This window comes from Aspergillus foveolatus (assembly GCF_047715535.1).
Source record: "Aspergillus foveolatus strain CBS 279.81 unplaced genomic scaffold BDW70scaffold_1, whole genome shotgun sequence".
Taxonomy (NCBI): domain Eukaryota; kingdom Fungi; phylum Ascomycota; class Eurotiomycetes; order Eurotiales; family Aspergillaceae; genus Aspergillus; species Aspergillus foveolatus.
In genome coordinates, this window is record NW_027396065.1 from 803,558 (window position 1) to 823,272 (window position 19,715).

General features: G+C 51.7%; 6 protein-coding genes across 6 annotated transcripts; 3 read left to right on the forward strand and 3 right to left on the reverse strand.

Annotated features, from left to right (window-relative positions):
* Nucleotides 1-314: 314 nt before the first annotated feature.
* Nucleotides 315-1,098, reverse strand: BDW70DRAFT_125927 (uncharacterized protein). The gene has a single exon (XM_073734992.1). It carries the CDS (start codon nt 1,066-1,068, stop codon nt 505-507), a length of 564 nt encoding a protein of 187 aa, XP_073601211.1. The 5' UTR covers nt 1,069-1,098; the 3' UTR covers nt 315-504.
* Nucleotides 1,099-1,330: 232 nt separating this feature from the next.
* BDW70DRAFT_165561 (glycosyl hydrolase) lies at nt 1,331-3,054 on the reverse strand (the record flags this gene model as incomplete). The annotated part of the gene is made up of 3 exons (XM_073741776.1): nt 1,331-1,437; nt 1,482-2,492; nt 2,604-3,054. The coding sequence occupies 3 exons, from the start codon at nt 3,052-3,054 to the stop codon at nt 1,331-1,333; spliced, it is 1,569 nt and encodes a 522-aa protein (XP_073601212.1).
* A 515-nt stretch (nt 3,055-3,569) lies between these two features.
* Nucleotides 3,570-4,166, forward strand: BDW70DRAFT_155077 (uncharacterized protein; the record flags this gene model as incomplete). Its single annotated transcript, XM_073739975.1, has 1 exon — nt 3,570-4,166. One exon carries the CDS (start codon nt 3,570-3,572, stop codon nt 4,164-4,166), a length of 597 nt encoding a protein of 198 aa, XP_073601213.1.
* A 248-nt stretch (nt 4,167-4,414) lies between these two features.
* Nucleotides 4,415-6,294, reverse strand: BDW70DRAFT_3336 (glycosyl hydrolase family 61-domain-containing protein). Its single transcript, XM_073743783.1, has 2 exons — nt 5,704-6,294; nt 4,415-5,651 (listed from the first exon to the last, which is right to left on the reverse strand). Exons 1-2 carry the CDS (start codon nt 6,020-6,022, stop codon nt 4,660-4,662), a joined length of 1,311 nt encoding a protein of 436 aa, XP_073601214.1. The 5' UTR covers nt 6,023-6,294; the 3' UTR covers nt 4,415-4,659.
* Nucleotides 6,295-9,794: 3,500 nt separating this feature from the next.
* Nucleotides 9,795-14,144, forward strand: BDW70DRAFT_146500 (putative membrane-tethered transcription factor (SPT23); the record flags this gene model as incomplete). The annotated part of the gene is made up of 4 exons (XM_073738587.1): nt 9,795-10,496; nt 10,555-11,444; nt 11,504-13,961; nt 14,013-14,144. 4 exons carry the CDS (start codon nt 9,795-9,797, stop codon nt 14,142-14,144), a joined length of 4,182 nt encoding a protein of 1,393 aa, XP_073601215.1.
* A 317-nt stretch (nt 14,145-14,461) lies between these two features.
* On the forward strand, nt 14,462-19,217 carry BDW70DRAFT_3346 (putative TMEM1 family protein). The gene is made up of 4 exons (XM_073743786.1): nt 14,462-14,753; nt 14,824-17,333; nt 17,378-18,454; nt 18,503-19,217. The coding sequence occupies exons 1-4, from the start codon at nt 14,714-14,716 to the stop codon at nt 19,169-19,171; spliced, it is 4,296 nt and encodes a 1,431-aa protein (XP_073601216.1). The 5' UTR covers nt 14,462-14,713; the 3' UTR covers nt 19,172-19,217.
* The last annotated feature ends 498 nt before the right edge of the window (nt 19,218-19,715 follow it).

A 19,715-nucleotide genomic window follows, 5' to 3' on the forward strand; every position in this document is an offset into this window, starting at 1 on the left:
CTGGTTACTAGGCAGGATGACTCAAAACCTGCGGATTTGAGTATGATTCATCATCCATCATTCTCTGCATGCTTGTCCGTGTACTTTGGTTGTCCCGTCATCTCATATGACTCAGTGTTTCATGGGCAAGGCGTGGCGTTGCACACAAAGTACTATGATGCGGGATGATTCAAAGAGCCCTTACACGGAAAAGCGTGAAGTAATCCGATTATGTTTTCCGAAGGGCTCAGAGTGTGCATAGCCTATACAAGAGGCTGCGCGCTTAGGGGGCTAATCATGGAGGTTTCCTTAGTACGTGAGAGAGTAAAGGATATCGCGAACAGCCGTTTTTCCCTCGAACACACGCCGTACCAACTAGGTACCGCCGCAAACATAAATCCATAACATTCAAAGAACTATCGGATAACGCTAGGCACCTCAAAGTTAGTTCCCGTGGTCCTTGACAAGCCTTAAGGACGATTTACCCAAGCGCAACCCACTGTGTTGTCTTGCAAGACAACATGTCTACCAATCCTCACAATCGTGTCCATCGTACCAATCATACCCATCGTATCCATCGGCCGCATCTTCGCCGTAGTCAGCCTCATTACTCCAAGCGTCCTGACCAAATGCCTCTTCGTCATCCGAAAACGCGGGATAACCTTCGAACTCCGGCTCATCCACACCCCATTCGGAATGACTATATACTGCATCGAGACGACATCCTTCCTCGCCAGAAGCAGCATCGTCGTCGTCATCTTCTCTGGTCTCATAACAACCGAGGTGTACTCCGCTTGGAGGATCTGAGTCCGAGTCCGAATCGTAGGCTTCGGCGTTGGCCTCGGTAGGCTTGTCATTCTCGAAGGATTCATGGTTAGTGTAAGACGTATTGTCTGCACAGGTCCTGTCGTGCTCTTCGTAGCGACAGAGAATTTCCTTTCCGAGTTGGATATCATCGTCTTTGTACATCTTGAGGTTGTGACTTTGCATGAAATGCTGGAAATTCTCGAAACCGCCTTCTCTCACGGTCTTATAGTAACTCTTCTGACCATGCTGGCCGGACGTGTCACTGGCGCCTTTGGAAGTCATCGTGATTAGGATCGATGTGCACCAAATTCCTCTCAAGAGAATATGATAATGTTCGTAACGGTGCCTTCGCTCATAGAGCAGACTATTGCGCAAGCCCGAAGAACTAGCTATGTAAGAGGCAGTAGAGAAATGGAGGAGGGTGTTAAGGGAAAGTCTTCGAGTGGACGGAGGTGAGGAAAGCAGGCGATGTTGTTTGTTTGTGTTCCTGCCACACTTCCGGCCTAACACTCTGAGTGAAAGATATGCCTGGCTCTGAAACAATTTACTCTTCAATCTTCTGGCCATGGCCTTCATATCTCCATCTACTGATATACGATGGCGTTGAGCCTGATCCCCCATTACTTGTGGCATAGACCCCCAGAAGAACGCCTACAAAGTCAGCCAAGTCAAGCCAGTCACTAGAGCGCACTTACCGGTGAATCTTCCAGTTCCTCCGCTCACCAGGACAGCCTCCACAGGGTAACTGAAGTCAAAATCGTCGCGTCCTGGCAGCGCAGCAGACAGAATATAGTGGGTGTCATTCGCAGCCTGAACCTGCAGCCGGACACGAATATCCTTTGAAAGTGGTAGGGCCTGGATGATAGTTCCGGGAACAGTGACATTCTGTGTTGCTGGTGTATTCAGATCATCCAGCAAGGTTGTCTGGCAGCGCAAGTGAGGGATCATCCTTCCAGAGACTGGAAGAAGAACAATTCCCAAGTCGATATGCTGATACTGTGTTAGGAAGACTGTCACACCTACTTCCTCTCCTTCCTCCGTCGGAGCAAACGATACTTCTACGCTATAGGTGAAGTATGTATGACTCTGTCGACGCATTATCAGCGTGATAGGCGTTTTCTCGATCCTCTCTCCAGTGGCACCAAGGCCGGTGATATTAAGACTTGATGGCAGCAAACGCAGAGAATACGGTCGCTCGGGTGGGGATACAGTAAATGTATCGTTTCTGGGAAACCGCCAGAAGAGAAAGTGTCGAGGTATTGAGGATCCAGGGGCAAAGTCGATTCGATCTGGAGCAGCAACATACGGCCCGTCGCCTGGAATCTGGCTGGAAGGCCGCGGCAGCTCCCAACCGGTCATTCGCCCTCGCACAGGCTCAAGGACAGGCCACTCTCCCTCTTTCCAAGTTACGGGGAACAAAACAGTCTCTCGCCCCATAGGATAGACTCTCCAAGCCGGACCAGAGCGTGTTGCCAACGCTACTCCCCACCAATTGCCATTGCCGTCCTGGAAAAAGTCTGCATGGCCGACAGTCTGGAAGTACTCCGTCGTATTGAAATTCGTCAAAATGGGATTTCCGGCATATCCTTCGAACGGCCCGGTCACAGAATGTGACCGAGCAATGACTTGCCGGTGACCAAGTTCGGTACCTCCTTCGCCAATACAGAGATAATACCAGTTGTCCTTCTTATAGATATGCGGGCCCTCTGGGAGACCAGCGCCCGTTCCGTTCCATATCCTATATGCCGGTCCAGTTTGCCCCGTCTCAAGATCAAGCGTTGTTTGAGAGATGCCCGCGTATGAAATATAGGCGGTACCATCCTCATCCCAGAAAATATCAGGGTCAATGTCTCCGATCTCAAACCTCAGCGGCTCACTCCACGCTTCGTCCGAATAAATATCCTGGGTCGTGAAAAGCAGCCCTTTGAAACCGAAATCGGGATACATCGAGACGTATGAAGTCAGAAGATAGAATTTCCCCTTTCGATATCTAATGGTTGACGCCCATAGACCATCTTGTTGAGTCTGTGAGGTACTGTTCGCAATCTCCGGTACTTGTGAAACTCGGGTAACGACATGACTGGCAAGTTTCCAGTTCACTAGATCTCTGCTCGCGTAAACAGGGATACCCGGCACTGTGAGGAAAGACGAAGTCGTGCAAAAGAAGGTATTGTCTTCTTCTGGGACGAAGGTGCAGCTAGGGTCTGAGTGCCATCCGGGCAGAATAGGGTTTGTGTACGTTGAGTTCTGCGCATTGGATAAAGACATTATGGACGCCGCGACTAGGGACAATGCTTGCCAGTACATTATGGTTGACATCGAGAAAATAGATCTACCTAAATTTCCCCTCAAAGTTTTGGTAAACTGGCGGTTCTAGGCTTATATATATGGGGTTACAGCGCCCCTCAAAGGTGCTATTGGTGGGCAATTTATGATATCCTCTTTAAACGATTTAGCCGGGGATTTAGGCGGCTGAGACAAACTCACGAAGGCACTTATCCCAGAGAAGCTGTAGTTTATACTTATTACCGCTTTCCGTAGCAAGAATGGCCCATCGTCCCTTCCAAATGTCGATAAGAAAATGACTGATCTTGCGAGTCCCGCGATGTCAGTCCCGCCGCTCACTACATGCTGCAGCGTGGTTCTGCATCAACACGAACATTTGTACCCATCCAATACATAATTAACCAAGCACAACCTCACCATAGGACGAAGTATGTTTCCATATGTTCCGTGAGACCAGAATGTTAATCAGTAACACAACAGCATAACCCTCAACAACAATGGAAGAAACCTACTTAGATTTGCCCATCTTCCATGCACTCTTCGATTCCATCAAGTGTGACCCCGAACCACAGCGCAGCGTCTCCATGAAAGGACTAGGAACCGCCCTACTTGCGGGCTACTTCCCCATAATCAACGGCTGGATCATTACGCAAAGCCGCATCCAAGCGGCCGGCAGCGTCGTCCTCCGGGTCCAACACTACCTTCGTACGGGCCGTGACGGTCAACGCCCTGCACGTATTTCAGATCACCTCCTGGCATGTGTTGTACATGACACACAGGACTGGTCAACTGCTATGGAGGAGCTGGATGAACTTTCGGCTGAGCGATGGAACGTCGAGAATGGATACTGCTGGGTGGTGGTATTTCACGGGTTGGATGTCTATTTCTTCTGTTATCGGCAGAACCGTCCATTCGGTGAGCGATATGCTGGTTGTGGGACTAGATTCTTTGAGAACGGCGAGGAAATTATTCAAAACAAATATCATCTGCAGAGGGATACTGCCTTGATTCATGAGATCATGGTGTTCATGGCTAGTCGTACGAATGCGGACGCTCGCCTGAGAATTAGAAGACATTCAAGCACGAACATTTAAGTATGCTTTGCATTGTTGTCTTCTACTGTGCGAGTATGGAGAGTGAGAAGTCAGGCCCACCGGAGGGTCATACAGAATGTATTTCTAACAGCCGCTACGCCAAGATGAAGTAATAGTAGGTGCTCGAGCAGGTATAAATAGGGACTTATGTGCGGATGATTATCTATTCCATTAATCCGCCGGTATTACCCTCAATTCAGTACCTACATTCTCCTACGCAAACAAGTCTAGTAATATAGAAGCGCGAATGAAGTAGCAAAGGAGGACGAGTTCCCACTATCCTATCCGCTATGCCAAGTAGTATAGGTACATAAAGAGGATGCCGGATCCCATTATAAGCAAGAAATAGGACCACCCAACAGTTCGCCGACTAAACGGGACCATTGGAGGTAAGAAGAAGAGACGAACAAAAGCACAAGGAAAAGCAAAGCAGGAGGTCTATATTCGTTTCCGGCATCCAGGTAAGCTATTTTGAGCTAGGCTCACGAGTAGCTTAGTGGAGGGAACGAGCGTGGACCTTGTCGGTGACCAACCACTTAAGGGTCTCCTTCAGAAGGTTGAGGAACTCCTCTGCGCTCAGGGAGGAGAAGTAGTCGGAGAGGCTGGAGCTGTCGGTGGGGAGCTCGGTGCTGCTGGAGCCAGAGCCAGAGCCAGAGCTAGAGCCAGAGGAGCCAGTCGGGGCGGCGGTGGCAGAGGCAGTCTCGGTGACAGTGGAGGTGGAAGTGGCAGCCTCGGTCTCAGAGGGCTGAGCAACCTGGGTCTCGACAGCGGGCTGGGTAGGCTCGGAAGCGTACTCGGTCGCGGTGGAGGTAACGGTCTGACCAGGCAGAGTCTCAGTCTCAATGTAGGTGGAGGTGTAAGTGGGCTGAGGGGCCTGGTTGCCGGCAGGGACGGAAGGGGTCACAGCAGGCGCGCTGGGGGTGGGCACGAGAGGGGTGGAGGAGGCACCAGAGCTAGCGGTGGGGATAACAGGGACGCTTACGCTGGAGGTGGTAGGGGTAGAGGTGGCGGCGGCGCTGGAGGAGGCGCTGCCACTGCCGCTGTTTCCGCTGCTGGAGGAGGCACCGTCCCAGAGAGCAGGGCCGGGGATAGTGTAGGAGTCGAGGCTGGTGTAGATGTTGACCAGGATACCAGGGTCGGTGGGGGTGTAAAGCTCAGTACCGAGAGTACCAGAGGGAGAGGCGCTGCCACCGCCAGTGACCTCGAGGTTGACACACTGGGGGTAGTTCTGGGCGCCGTTCTCGTTGCCGGCGGAGTGGAGGGCGATGATCTCGTGGCGGAGGACGTAGCCACCGGCGGCGAGGCTGCTGGGGATGGTCACGGTCCAGCTGTTGTTGTTGGAGATCAGGTTGTCAGAGGCCCAGGTGCCAGGGGCAGAGCTGCCATCAACGAGACCGCTCTCACTAATCTTGACCCATTCGAGGGTGGTCTTATCGACGGTTGTGCAGTCACCGTTGCAGCTGGCAATGTAGTCGATGACGGGACCTTTATATGTATAAGTGAATGCGACGTTCAGAGAGCTAAAATTTGTACTCACCGTGGTGGGATTCAGGCCACTCAGTCCACTGCAGCTCAACGGTGCCACCAGCAGCGACGGTGGCAGAAGCCTGGGCGTTGGTAGCGTCCTTGTGGCAGATGATATCGCCAGAGGTGTAGCCGGAGCCATCGACGAAACCCAGGTCGGTAGCATCCTCAGCCCATCCAACAACTGCAGGGGGGTCGTTGGAGTAAGGGTACTGGTTAACGAGGTAACCGCCGTAGTATGTGCCGTCAGCGACGATTCCCGTGACATAACCGTGACCGGCGACGATGGCCGCGGAGGCGAGGGCAAAACCAGCAGTTCTAGCGACAGACATTTTGTTGGTTGCGATTTGGTGTTTTTTTCAACGCACAGCGTTCTTCAACTTCCGAAGGATTGAATGAGGGTAAGGTGCAAAAAGAATGTCCAAACTTCAATCAATGAAGTGGGAAAGTAAGAGAACGAATGGATCGTTGATCCTGGTGAAAAGAATGCAAGGGTTGGTGGTAAGAAGAAGAGAAGAGCTGCCACTGTCGTCGAGGTTGAACGCCTTTATATACATCCATGTCCCATCTGCCCACAACGGCTCTCGGCTTCGAAAGCTCGGATCAAGCCAGGCACACGGCCATACTGGCGAATGAAGGTTCGTCGTTGGCGCTTCCCGGCCGCATCTAGATTGCTTCGCAGCCCAAAAAATTTCCCATCGGAGAACCATGGCGAGAGGTCTGCTGTGGCCCACAGTCTGAAATAGATGAAAGGTCAAGTGCTAAGACCTGGGCGATGAGACGCCGATGTCTGCATAGATTGACGAAGACGGCTCCCCATCAGGAGAAACGACTATTCGAGGATTAGTGCGTGTGCCATGGAGTGCAGCTGCGGAGACGGGGGTCCTCACGATTTCAAGGCTGAGTGCGTCTAGGTTCTTTTCAGAGCCCTAAGATGTCTGTCTCTAACAGCCTGAGTTTCAGCTTAAACGACAGGGCGTCCATGTCCTGTCCCTGCCAAGCATCCCCGTCATTAAACTATTCCCTGAATTGGTGGAGCAGGCAATCTCAACCGCCTGTTATGACATTTTTGACAGGGCGACGGTCAAAAAGCGACTCCACCCAAGCTCTTACACCGCTCCGGAGCTTCTTCTCCGTAGGAATCTGACCAATGCGCTTTTTGTTGATTTTGAGACGTTGGAACTGAAGAGGTGTTGTAGACTGGAGGGAGAATCCTTTCGTCAGTCATCCAAGGTGAGGAGGTGAGGGGTTGCCACGTGCCGGCTGTTTCACCTCAACAAACATTTACAACCTTGGGACATTCATGGTCATCCAAGGACATCATCATGGCATCCAGTTTTTGCCTCATCAAATCGCGACATATGGGAGCCGAAATCATCAATTTCATCTCCGAGAAAGCGATCCGCCAGGATTGCCACCTGAAAGTGTGCCTAGGAAAATAAATGATGCAGCGCTAAGGAAGCACTCGTCAATATATTGGGTAACTATGATACGTTAACCCGTTGTGACTGCTACTGACAGCGCCGGATAAATTATATGAGTCCACTGCTAACCTGGCTCCGAAACTGCAAGCAATAAGCGCCGGTGGGGATGTGAATCGCTTGCATGATGGCCTCGACTGCAAGCACGGGCAGCTTGGCCAAATAACGGCATCGACAGAGAGAGCCTCGCCTTTTGCCTTGACGTCAACTCACGAGTTGCCTCTTATACGTCGCTGGCCTGTACTTCTACCTAAGCGAGGTCGTTATTTTGGCCCCAAGATCCCGGACCTATAAAGCGCGCCTGCCGCTCGGCATTCGACCGAGCCAGTCGTACCGTTGTTTCCGCATGACGCTACGATGATATCCGCGGTCGAATATATTGGTCTTGGTATTTAGGGTAGCAGCCGGGAGATTGTTCAATCTGCGGATCGACTATCACCTGCTCCTGGATCTGCTCCTGGAGCTTGTGCCCGTTTAGTGGCCAGCGGTGGCGAGCGTTCTGGAAACCCAAAGAACCGTTCTCTTGTCAGGAGAACGCTGAAACGCCTATGGAGGGGCGAGGCCACTATGTCTCAGGTGCTGGGTGGAGTTCTGGAGCATGCCAACGGTGACCACGTATGAATCGTGGATTGGGCCCTCTTTCGGCCCTGGCGTCTGCAGCCTGCATCCTCTCATAACGGCCATGTCGACGAAGTGCGGAGGTATACAAACCACTTCTTCATGCATTTTGAAGCGTCTCCCTTTGGTCACTTGCCAAGTTCTTGTGCTAGAGGTTCGCTTGACATGCGGTTCCCGGTTGACGGCTGGGAGCTATGTACACTGACAGTGCATGGTCGGTAAATAAACATTGAGCTATTCAATAAATCTGACGCGCTTCTCTGTCTTATCGGCTCATACATCGGCTCATGGAGCGTTAACTCCACCAAAAATGCTTGTTCATTCTGTAACTGAGTAGATGAACTATCCAAACCTGGGGTATCAACGGTGCAACGCATCCATACATTTGGAAGGGTTGAGGAGTGTATTCGGCGCCTGCTCTATCAACTGTCAAAATGCACCAAGAGCTCCTTATCGAACGACTGTCTCTCTGTAGCCTCTATCATGCTTCAGTGCATATACCGTATGCTTCTTCCACGCCAGGAGTCCAGTTATGCTCATCTCCTAACATCGCCATGCAAAGTTTATCAAAATGATATCGTTTCTAGCAGTTATTGTGAACTATATCTATGCGTATAATAATAATTTATTTATTTATTTATTTATTTTTTTTGGGATTGAAAGACATAACCGGCTTCGTTAGTCTCACAAAGTATTTTCCCCAGTAGTACAACTCCTGGCCATCCTCGCCGCTACGAAAAATGGCTTCCAAAGATAAGGGACCACAATCTCGTACAGGATGAGCAAGGGTGTTAAATCTTGAATAACGACTAACGCAATCATTATGCCTTGCTGATGTACTTGTTTGCTAAGCAGTCCTGCATTAAAGCATTTGGTGAGCTGTGCCCGCGTGCAGTGGTATACATATATTTCGAATGCGTATGGACCCTTAATAGTTGGAATAGTGTACCCTGCGCAGCACATGCGGAGCATACTGAGACATCAAAAGATACGGCTACAGCAGCTAAAAAGCTGGCCATCTATTTGTCCTATCTAATTGTCCGTAATCGGTCTATTCTCATTCGCAGGTTTTGTTGATGCGCGCCTCCTGCAAGGTATATTCGGAGATCGTCACAAGTTATAGCCGATGAGGGCCAGAAACCGCAACTCGTAATTCGGAGAGCTGATCATAGGCGCAGACACTTGATATTGACATGTCAAGAGCAGATGGCGTCCAGAGCGCTTCCTAGACCTGGCCCTCATGGTGAAGTCTTGATAAGGCTAGCTGCATCGAAAGTGGCCGACCAATAAAAATGCGGTAACCTGGCTTCTGTGGCTGGTACCGAATATGGTTAGTGTGGCTCACCGCGATTGTTGACTAAGCAGGCGCCCTCTTCCACCATCAACCACCAAGACAGGTCCGTTGAACGGAGTCATCCAGACGGAGTCCTGATAATCGAGGTCGAGGTGGCCTTAAGGGTTTGGCATCCCAACACCTGTGACCGCACTTCCTATCCTCTTCTCGCAAGTGATAAGTGCCCGGCTCACCAACTCTGTACAGATCAAATAGTGCAAGCAGATCTCTGTGCCCTAGAATTTTGGTCCTTTTGTTTTTGCCGCCCTTTTCCTCCTTTTCCCACCCGCGCTCCGGTCTCCGCTCTTACTGTTACGCCGACCGCTGACGCTCCCCTCTCAACAAACGCCTTCGCTTCCCCAGGTCATTGACGATTACTGATATATTCTCGTTCCACCGTATTTTCGCCGATTTCGGTCATAAATATCCGATTCGTTTTGCATGGTATTCAGGGAGGGCCACTTCAGCTACTAAGCTCGATCATTACGCAGTGCGCCCCGTGGAGTTGGTCTCCTGGCCAATCTGATCGTCTGGACGGGTGCCAGCAACCGAACGTGCATAGGATTTTGGTTGCGGAGGAGGGTTGGAAGTGCGCGCTGGGATCTGGTTGAATAGTCTCGAGGGAATTCGCTCCTTCTCCCTCGGATTTCTCGTCTTCCCTAGGGCCCAACGATGGGCTCTACTTCGTCTCCTACTTTCCCGCCTCTGGATCCGATTGTCGTGGACGACGACAAGGTAAACCCATACCGGGACACCGACATGGACTTCTTGGATACCGCGAGGCTACAATTTTCGTCAGAGAATGCTGGACAGGACTTTGACGATTTATTCTCGCGTGCCTCATCTTCCCGTACGGTCGCGGAATCAAATCCACCATGTCTCTCACCGTCAGAGTTGTCGCTCAAAAGGTCATACCAAGACCACGAGCTCTTGCGGCATCCCGAAGTTTTCACATCAGACTCACCCGCTGAATCACCGGAAGACTCGAGCCGGAGCTCGAGTTCTGAATCACCCCGAAACCACCTTCGAAACCCATCGGTTGCATCCTCCACATCTGCGGTACACAGTGAGAATACAGTCATGCCTTTCGGTTATACCGCTGAAGACTGGGTAAATCCAGATTACGACCACGTGAAGGATGAGTCCTTGTTCGGATTTGACGCTTCGCTTCCAAATATTGAAGGCCCATATTCTGCAGAAACCGACCTTGAATCGAGCAACAAAGCCATGGACGCCGCTTTCGACTTTGAAAGTGCTGCCAGTAGCCCTAGTCCTCTGAAGACCGGATCCATCTCTCAATCCAGGGTTCATAAAGGCTCAAGATCGCGGTTAGGTGGGGCGCCTGGTTCCGCGAAACGGAAGTCTGCTTCGCCAGTGAGTTATAGAACCTGCTAGTTGATAGAGCATGTGCGCTAACTGACTATTACTGCAGCGGATTTTCCAGACAACTGCTCCGTTCATTCCCCACATCTCAAAAGACACACACTCTCCGTTCCAGGCTTCAAGGATGCCTCAAGTGAAATCTCCATTAAGTCCATGGGACGGAAAGTCACCCTCGTCTTACCTTGAGGAGAGTTTTGGTGGTTTCAATATGAACGGCGGGTCTCAACCAAATCCAGACATCAACTTTTCCACCAACAGCCTTCCCTTTGGTTTCGGATTCGTACCCCCACCCGCGCAGAAAGCCATGAACTCGAGTCCTGCTCACCAGCCCATCTTAACTGTCCATCCGACCTCCCTCAAATCGCGCGTGGAGACGCAGATACCGATTAAGCTGACATTATACCCGTTACCCTATGGAGTTAAAAAGCTACGTTTGCCCAGCCACACGATCTCAAAACCCAAGTTCCTCGCGCCACCGGCCACCGAGCGCTCCGCTGATACAGTTGAGCTACATACGAGCCTCTTTTGCACAAGTGCTTTACAAGACAAGGAGAAATTAAAGAAAGCACTAGCGAAGGCGAGAGGCGAGCCTATATATCGCTCTTCCAGCTCCTCACCAATGGCTAGCGATGATGGACCGGATGATGAGAAACCTTTGGATGGTGGAGAGGTGAAGATATGCGCTGGCTGCATACAACGGGAGCGAAAGCGGGCTTTTCGAAAAAAGCAACGGAAACCGGAGGAGGATGAGTTGTTCCAAAAGCATGAGGACAAGCGTGTTATTGTCTTCAACACTCATGAGATCAAGGATTGGGCTGAACCGTCCAAAACCACCAGTTCAAGCGAAGGTCCGGTACCTATCCCAGGTGCTATGCAGGTGGAGCTGCCAATGCGGATAGCATGCTACTGCAGGCACCAGAACGAGAAGATCGGATTCCAGTAAGCAGATTTCCAATTGTTTCAGTTGCTGTCGTTGTAAAGCTAACGTCTGCCTGCAGGGTTATTTTCACGCTGAAGGACTACAAGGACAACGTTATTGCTCAAGCGATCACAAACTCAATCATGATTACAGATGATCACAAAACTCACGCACCTTCGGGACCTCCTGCTCCTGGCCCGCCTCCTGCTCTTGCTGATGGAACCGAACTTCCAGGAGTCGGCGTATTTCCATCCGGTCCTGCTCTCGATGCAGGTAAATCGCCCGCCTCTACTAAACAGTCGACTGGGTCCCCTTCGGCGACAGATCTGCAGGGACTTCAACAAAGACTGAACTCGCAGTACCAACCTAGTCCTAGTCCTTTCATGGATTCGACGACTGCTGGGCCGTCATCTAGTTCGCAAGCTTCTCGGAGCCTATCACGACAGGCGTCTCCAAACGACTTTCAAGGGCCGATGAGTAAACGACGAAAACACAGCAATTCCAGTAGACTTCCATCTGAATTGACCATGACCAAGCTCGAGCCGGGCCAATCATCAGCGAGAGCTTCTAGTAATGAGCCTCAGTTCCCCGCTCATCGTGGGTTCGCATCCCCCAGCGAGAGACCGTTTGTGACGCCCGCTGCCATGTCGAACCATTTAGGCAATGGTCCGCTCACGCCAACGAGTGGAGACAGCAATCCATTCTTGACGTCTATACAGCAGCAGAACTTGGACAACTTCATTCAGCAACAATTGATGTCTGCGCCAAACTCGGCCCAACCGAGTCGCCCTGGCACCCCGAGTGCGTCTGGCAGGAACAGCTTCCAAGACCAGAATCTGAACATTGCAATGGGCCCATCACCGTCTACACAAATATGGCCTGGCATCACTAACGCTGGAAACCGGTTGCCTACGGTGATCCATAAATTGGTTCCAGCGGAGGGTTCAGTTACCGGAGGAACGGAGGTAACGCTATTAGGCAGTGGCTTCTACCCTGGCATGGAGGTAGTGTTTGGTGATACTCTCGCAACTACGACTACATTCTGGGGCGACAAATGCCTCAACTGCCTTACTCCACCAGCCCTTCAACCTGGCCAGGTGGTCGTTCTGTTCAAACATGAACATCCAAGCTTTAATCAGCTACAATCTCAATCCCAACCATTGCTTCCCAAGCAACAACAATATTTCCGTTATGTGGACGACCGTGAATTACAGATGTACCGACTGGCGCTAGGGATACTCGGCCACAAATTAGGGAACCAAGCAGATGCATTCCAAACCGCTCAACAGATCATGGGTAGCGATTACAAGGGGGCCTTTAACCTCCAAAAAGACTTCCAAGGCCCCAGTGGAACTCAGCGTCAGGTCCCCGGATTGGAGTCTCAAGGAAAGCTTGGTGACATGGACTCGAGAATGCTAACTTTTTTGGAGTTTATCGACCTTGACGACAACCCTCGCCCGCCGAGGTATAACATGCGCTGTGCCACCGGCCAGACTCTACTCCACTTCGCGTCTTCGCTGGGTCTCACGCGATTCGTTGCTGGACTTCTCGCTCGAGGTGCGGATCCAGATGTGCAGGATAATGTCGGAAACACAGCCATGCACCTTGCAGCCCTAAATGGCCACGCGCATATCGTCCACAGACTCCGACTTGCTGGGTCTAGCCCCAATGCACGCAGCATCAGGGGCTTCACTCCGGCTGATCTTGCCAGCACACTACCTGCTCACCAAGCAGCTTTGATACCCGCGCGCCACTACCGTTCGCGCAGTGTTGGCTCGTTGGCGTCGCGTCGCAGGCATAGCAGCTCGGCATCTCTTCATTCTCTCTGGGAGTCATCCTCGGCTTCAGGCTCTTTCGATTACGCTGTCGACGATTCTGAGGAGACAGAGGATGATGATGAGCCGGTTCTCACCATTTCCCGTCGATCAAGTGTCCACCATGATGTCTCCGTGGCGCTTCAGACGGCTGAACAGGCCACAACGGATGGCGATGCACGTGCCTTCTCACCGCCGGCCGCGCTTGTTGTCTGGCGCAATCAGCTCCAGGCGCAAATCAATCAATTCCAACAGAGCGTTGCGAATGCTTTCCCTAATCTTCCAGCCCTACCGCCAATGCCCGCTCTGCCAGACTATCACGCGATGCGCCGCATCACAAACCTTGTTCCGCATAGACCTACCTCCTCACGCGGGGCGAAAGAGGGGTGGTGGGATATGCTGACCGGTAATTCCTCACCTGGTGCAACGGAGCTACCTTCGTATGACGAGTTGTATCCGCGTAAAGAGTGCGAAGACGAAGAAGAGGCGACGAGTGCAAAGAAGACCAGCATGGTACAGGCTGCAGCAGAGGCGGCTTTGGATCAACACTTCGAAGCGCAAGCTGGTTCTTCCAGAACCACTAGTGAGCAGAAGAATGAGGATATCAAAGACATCCGTATCGGTCGGAATGTCATCTCCCGGGAACAACAGAAGCATCTTCGAGAGCAACAAGCCCGACGAATGAAGGGTTTGGCTAGTGACAGGAACCTGTACTTCATCTGGGTAAGTGCTTTTATACAAATTTGTATGGCGCTATTGCTAACATTGATCTAGATTCCTCTTCTATTATTGGTGATTTTCGCATGGGCTCGAAGCTACATCCCTGGCATATCACAGGGATTTTCTGATGCATATGATTTCCTTAAGAACCGCTCTACACAACGCGTCTTGGATATTGGCGCCTAGACTATTTTACTTTGACTACCCATGTTTCATTGATGTTCTTTCAGCTGGGGCGTTTTGCGTGATTGGGAGACACACTGGGACTCTATTTCTCTTTTGTCGGGATACTTGCGCATAATGATGGGATATGACTATTCGTTATTTTCTACTCTCGTACTGTGTTTCGTGGAAAGACTTCTTTTTTTGACGGCACCGATAGCTCATTTTAGATGATACAGAGCTGCGCGATCAAGGAACTCGATGGAAGTGCTAGCCATTACTTTATATACGTCAATGACTAACCAGGAATTCACGGAGGTTGCCTTGTTGTAGATACCCCTCGAAGCAAATACGTAATATAGACGGGATAGCTGGAGTTTCGCTGGACCCGCGCCAAGAGTCGAGTGCGGACTGCGGAGAGGCGGTCATCCACCGAGACCACGAAAGACAACCACCGCTACGGATGTTGTCGATTGCCTCTACCTCTCACCATTTCATTATTGCTCGTAGGAGTAGAGGCTATTGTAACCCGACTGCCGACCGGAATGCTCCTCGCGCGCAGACAGCTTCCCCCTGAATAGTGCGCGGGAACTATGGACTCTCTACCCCAGGCCGCTTCAAACAGTGTCACCGGTATTATCCTCACCCCAAACATCCAATCTGCGCGTTATTGCTCACTTGTCCGTGCTTTCCATTGCTCTAGTTGAATATACTGATCCATCGGGTCTGTTTTCCTCCGTTCAGCCGATAATCGGCAACAAACTTCCTCTGCGAAACCTACACTGGAAGTCTCCCACTCGCCCCGTCCGATCAATCGAGTCCCTCCGTATCGGGTTCAAACCAGCCAAAACCGAGACCGATGAGCGTAAGTCATCTAGCGACGCGCCGGGAGGCACCGTGACCCACCGGCGCCATCAGATCCCTGGACTGCGCCAGACGCCTTACTTGAAGATCTACATCCTTCGGTGCGACGATAACGACACGTATAAGAATTCAGCGAGGAAAGCGTTGCGAGAGTGGATTAAGAGTCATGGCTCATCTTCGACGTCTAGTACCGCTGCCACCAGCCAGGAGAAACACGACGCATTCGAGTGGCTTATCTTACATGTTGTCCAGGACGGTGATGGAACTGAGAAGGTAGCGACGTCGAAATGGGGCCGCACGACCACGACCGTGCTGGAGAAGGTCAAGGCCGATTTCAACGGGACTTCGAAAACGGCGATCGATCGTGTGGCGCAGTTACGTCTTCCGAAGCCGGGTAATACGCAGAAGTCTCCGGAGTTAGCTGATCAGATTGAAGACTTCGTTGAGAAGGTGAAGAATGGGATTCTGGCGTCGTTTGATCTTCGAGTTGCCCAGTACGAGGAAGACATTAAGGAGAAGGACTCTCAGCGCAGCTTGCCGGGCTGGAATTTCTGCACCTTTTTTATACTGAAGGAGGGCCTTGCTAGGGGCTTTGAGAATGTCGGACTGTTTGAGGATGCACTAGTTGGGTATGATGAGCTGGCTGTTGGACTCGATGCTGCGATTCAAGAACAGCTCGCAGGCTCCGGCGAACAGCATGGCAGTGCCTTTCTAACATACAGCAAGGACTGGCGGGAACGGGCGAAAGCTGCCTTGGATGCCCAAGCGAATGTGCAAAATCCTGACGACGGTGATGAGGTGGCTCCGATTTCTGACATTGACCCGGCGGACTTCCCACTTGACCCAAATAGGAAGTCATATAGAGAGGAGATTCTTTCCAGCAATATCTCGATCTTCGATTTCCGCACCTACGTTTTCTCTCGGCAATTGACCCTCCTTCTCAGGGCGTCAAGAGCGCCATCAATCGTCAGTGACGATGCGGATACCAATCAGAAATCAGGAACAGGAACAAAGAAACCCGAAGACCTGATGCTTCTGGCTGAAGTCTGCGAGCGAGCGACCGAATTTATCAGCCTTGCTGCACGGACACTCCGATCTGATCTAGAAGGTGGCCTTGCGGATGTGGAGCACGCCGCAAAGTCAGAGGTCATAAACAATTTGGTATCGTCATGGGCCTATGCTGCTGCGTCACAGATTCTAGTCCAGACATTTACCCCGGCATTGACACTGCCCGAGTCATCTTTACACGCGGTGGATGGTTCTGAACAAAAGCAGCCCAAGCGTACGAGCTCCCTTGTCATGCCTAATAATCGCCAATCCCATCCCGTGAAATCTGAAATGTTACCCTCCAATGCCCTTTCATCAGTTCATGAGCAAGTGGGATATGAAGGGCCCAAGCTCACTCCTAAGACGGGCTCGGAGCAGCTAGCCTCTGGAAGAGGTGAACTGTTTTTGTTGGCCCGAAGATTTCTTGAAGAAGTCGCCGGCCGATGCGGGTGGAAGGAAAGCTGGACTGATCTCGGCCTTCTTTTTGACGAGAGCTCTGAATCTGGGAATATGGCCGAAATTGCTCTGGACGACGAAAACTCAAAGCCAACGAAAGAGCTCCAGCCCGTCAACACTTTGAAAGGCATCGATTTGTCACAATTGAAGGAGGCTCTGAAGTCTAGAAAGGCATTCCGTGCCTACTATGAAGAGCTTACAGATCAAATGTATCGTCATCACATCGCAGCAAACCGCATAAACTCAACACATACAGCGTTGGCTGATATGGCCGTTCTGCGCTTCCGGCAGAGCGACTACGGTGCGGCTGCTTCGTATTGCCATCAGGTTGCGCCGTTTTACGGCAATAAGTGCTGGACTATTCTAGAGGGAGTTATGTTGGAGGTGTACGCGCGGTGTCTTAAGGAGCTAGGTCGAAATGACGAGTACGTTCGAATGATGGCGCGGCTTTTGGCGAAATATGCCGCGCACACCCAATCCAAATTATCGACTCGGCAGAAGACGCTAGATGCATCTTCAATCTTTGCAGAGCAGGAGCTGCTCTCTGAGTATGTGGAGGAGCTGTTCCGGGCGGCCGGTGAGCTGCAAAAGGAGGTCTCCGCTCCTTTGACGGACTTTTTTGGAGAGCTAGATGTCAAGCCTGGTATCCTTCATTACAAAGATCGGGACGGCTTCCAGCTACAACTACATCTACGATTCCTTCTAGGAAAACGTATCGATGTTGACTCGATCAAGATCCGACTTGTTAGCGCTAATGCCAGCGCCCAAAGCAGTGAATGTTGGATAGAGACTTCAACCAAGACCACCATCAAATCGTCGCCAACTAAAATCTTGGTTGATTCATCGGTATGTTCCTTTGCCCTTTTCAATGGCCTAGCTAACGAGGATAGACAACTCTGCAAGGTAAATACTATGTGGACCGCGTCGAGACGCGGACAGGGAACCTGCTATTCTCCATGAGTGGCGGAGCAAATGCCAACCTGCCATTGGGATTTAGGGAGGATATTGATGAGGACGAAGACACTCGGCCATATATTCTGTGTTACCCACCTCCAGAAGGCTTGCAAGCAAGGATTGAGGCGCCTCATCTGGTGAACTTGGAAGCCATGCGTACGCTTGAACTGGAGCTTAACAGCGGATGGAACGATATCAAGACAGGGGTTCTCCGAGTACGGCCCGCAACGGCGGGACTTCGACTCAAAGTTACGGAGGCAGAGGTAGTAGAAGGCGACATTGTTATGAAAGCCAACAACGAGTCGGGGAATATCGAATTCAGCCATTTAAGGCCGCACTCGGTCGTACGTTTCCGCATTCCATATACGGTGGAGGAGCACCCCGCGACGCTGTCTGCAAGGGCCGAGATCACGTACCAGACAGGACAAGGACGGTTCTCCTACTCGTCTGCGCATAACGTTGTCTCTGCTCTGCCGATCAGTGTCAATGTGCAGGATGTCTTCAAACAGGATGTCCTGTTCTCGCGGTTCACCGTCAGCCCGGCCACGATGATCCCGCTTTGGCTATCCAAATGTAGCATTCCTAGTTCGGATGTCTATCAAGTGCAGTCAAACGTCGGCGACAATGTTGCCATGAGGGTATTCCCCAAGCAACCGGCCTCGCTGCTCTACAAGATCCAGCCGCGAGAAGACATCGTTGCCTCTCCTGGGTCGAGGCGAGCCCTGCGGCTCACTGTCGACTTTACCTGTGTGGATGACGAGTGCTTCGACACGGTGGAGAAGACATTCAAAGAATGCATTTCCCAGAGTGAATTCGCGCAGTACACGAGCCTCCTCACGCCACACCTCGTCGAAGCCTTCCGAAGCCAGATCTCGCCCTCCGAAATGGAGGTCATCGGGCTTGTGCGCGAGATCGAAATGCTGCCGTACGCGGCAGTCCGTTGGGAAGGATTGTTGAGCGCGCTGAAGGAGCCACTGGGCGGCCTACGGGCTTGGCTGAAGCAGTGGCATGATGTAAGGAGTGCCTTCTCTGGTATATTGAGGTCATGCTAATATACACAGAATCATCTGATCCTTTCTCTCCCACCGCAACCGTCCATCCGACGGCGCCACATCATCATCCCCGTCGACATCCCCGAAATCCAAGTCGTCCTCACGGCAGAGCTCCGACTGACAAATCTCCCCTCGCAAGCACCCTATGCCGCCGTAGGTCAAGCCATCACGGCCGAGTTGCGCCTCTCACACACCCGCCGCTGGTGCTCTCCCGACCAGCGCGAGAACGGCGACGGCCCACTGGAATTCTCGTACGAACTGCATGCCAACCCAGACCTGTGGATGGTGGGTGGACGGCGGAGGGGAAATTTTACTGCAAGCGAGGGCGAAACAAAGACGTTCGCTGTTATGCTGCTGCCGCAGAAGGCGGGACACCTGCTGCTACCGGGACTGGAGATAAAGAGCTTTGTGCCGTCACCGCTGCAGTCGCCGTCGACCAGCGCAGCCACGGTGGCGGGAACGGGTGCGGTAGCGGGGCCGGGAACACCAGGGCCAGGCCCCGGGCAAAACGTGCAGGTGCAGCGAAGGCCGATCGGAAGCGAGGTCAATTACCGCAACCACGGCGAGACGGTGCTCGTATTACCAGATCTGCGGGGCACGACAGTGAGCCTGTCTGGAGGAGGGCAAGGGTCGTGGTTGATCGACTCGGAGAGAAGGGTTCACCAGCCAACAGCATAGCTTGTACATTCAACTATCTTCACATAATCCACCTACTATAGAGTCCATTTACGAAACTCGAAGACCCCTGAATTAGAACTAGACGAACCAAGTACAAAAACAAGTACAAAACAAGTGCAAAATAATTACAAAAACGGTTGCAAGAACAATATATTACGGCCCGGTATTTTTCGTCGTAGTTTAATTGTCGCTAGCGTCCCACAGGCCCAACCTTGAACCCTCAACAGAATCAGCCGCTCCCCAACAAAACTGAATGGATCATCGCGCAACTGATACGGACGACAGTACTCGGGATTGCGCCAAACAAAGTCACGCCATGCACGATTTAATGACAGACTGATTGAGTAGGATGGCGACGCGGCCATCCTTTATCGAACCTTTTTTTTTTTTTTTTTTTTTTTTTTTTTTTGAATCGGGAGCTGGGCTGGTATATAGCGCGTGTGCACGGAGTAAGAACGGAGTAAAGACGGTGAGTGCCATACAGACTCAACCTGTTCGTCCATTCCGAGGCCGCGTCAATCACATGCAGCAGGGACACGTCAAT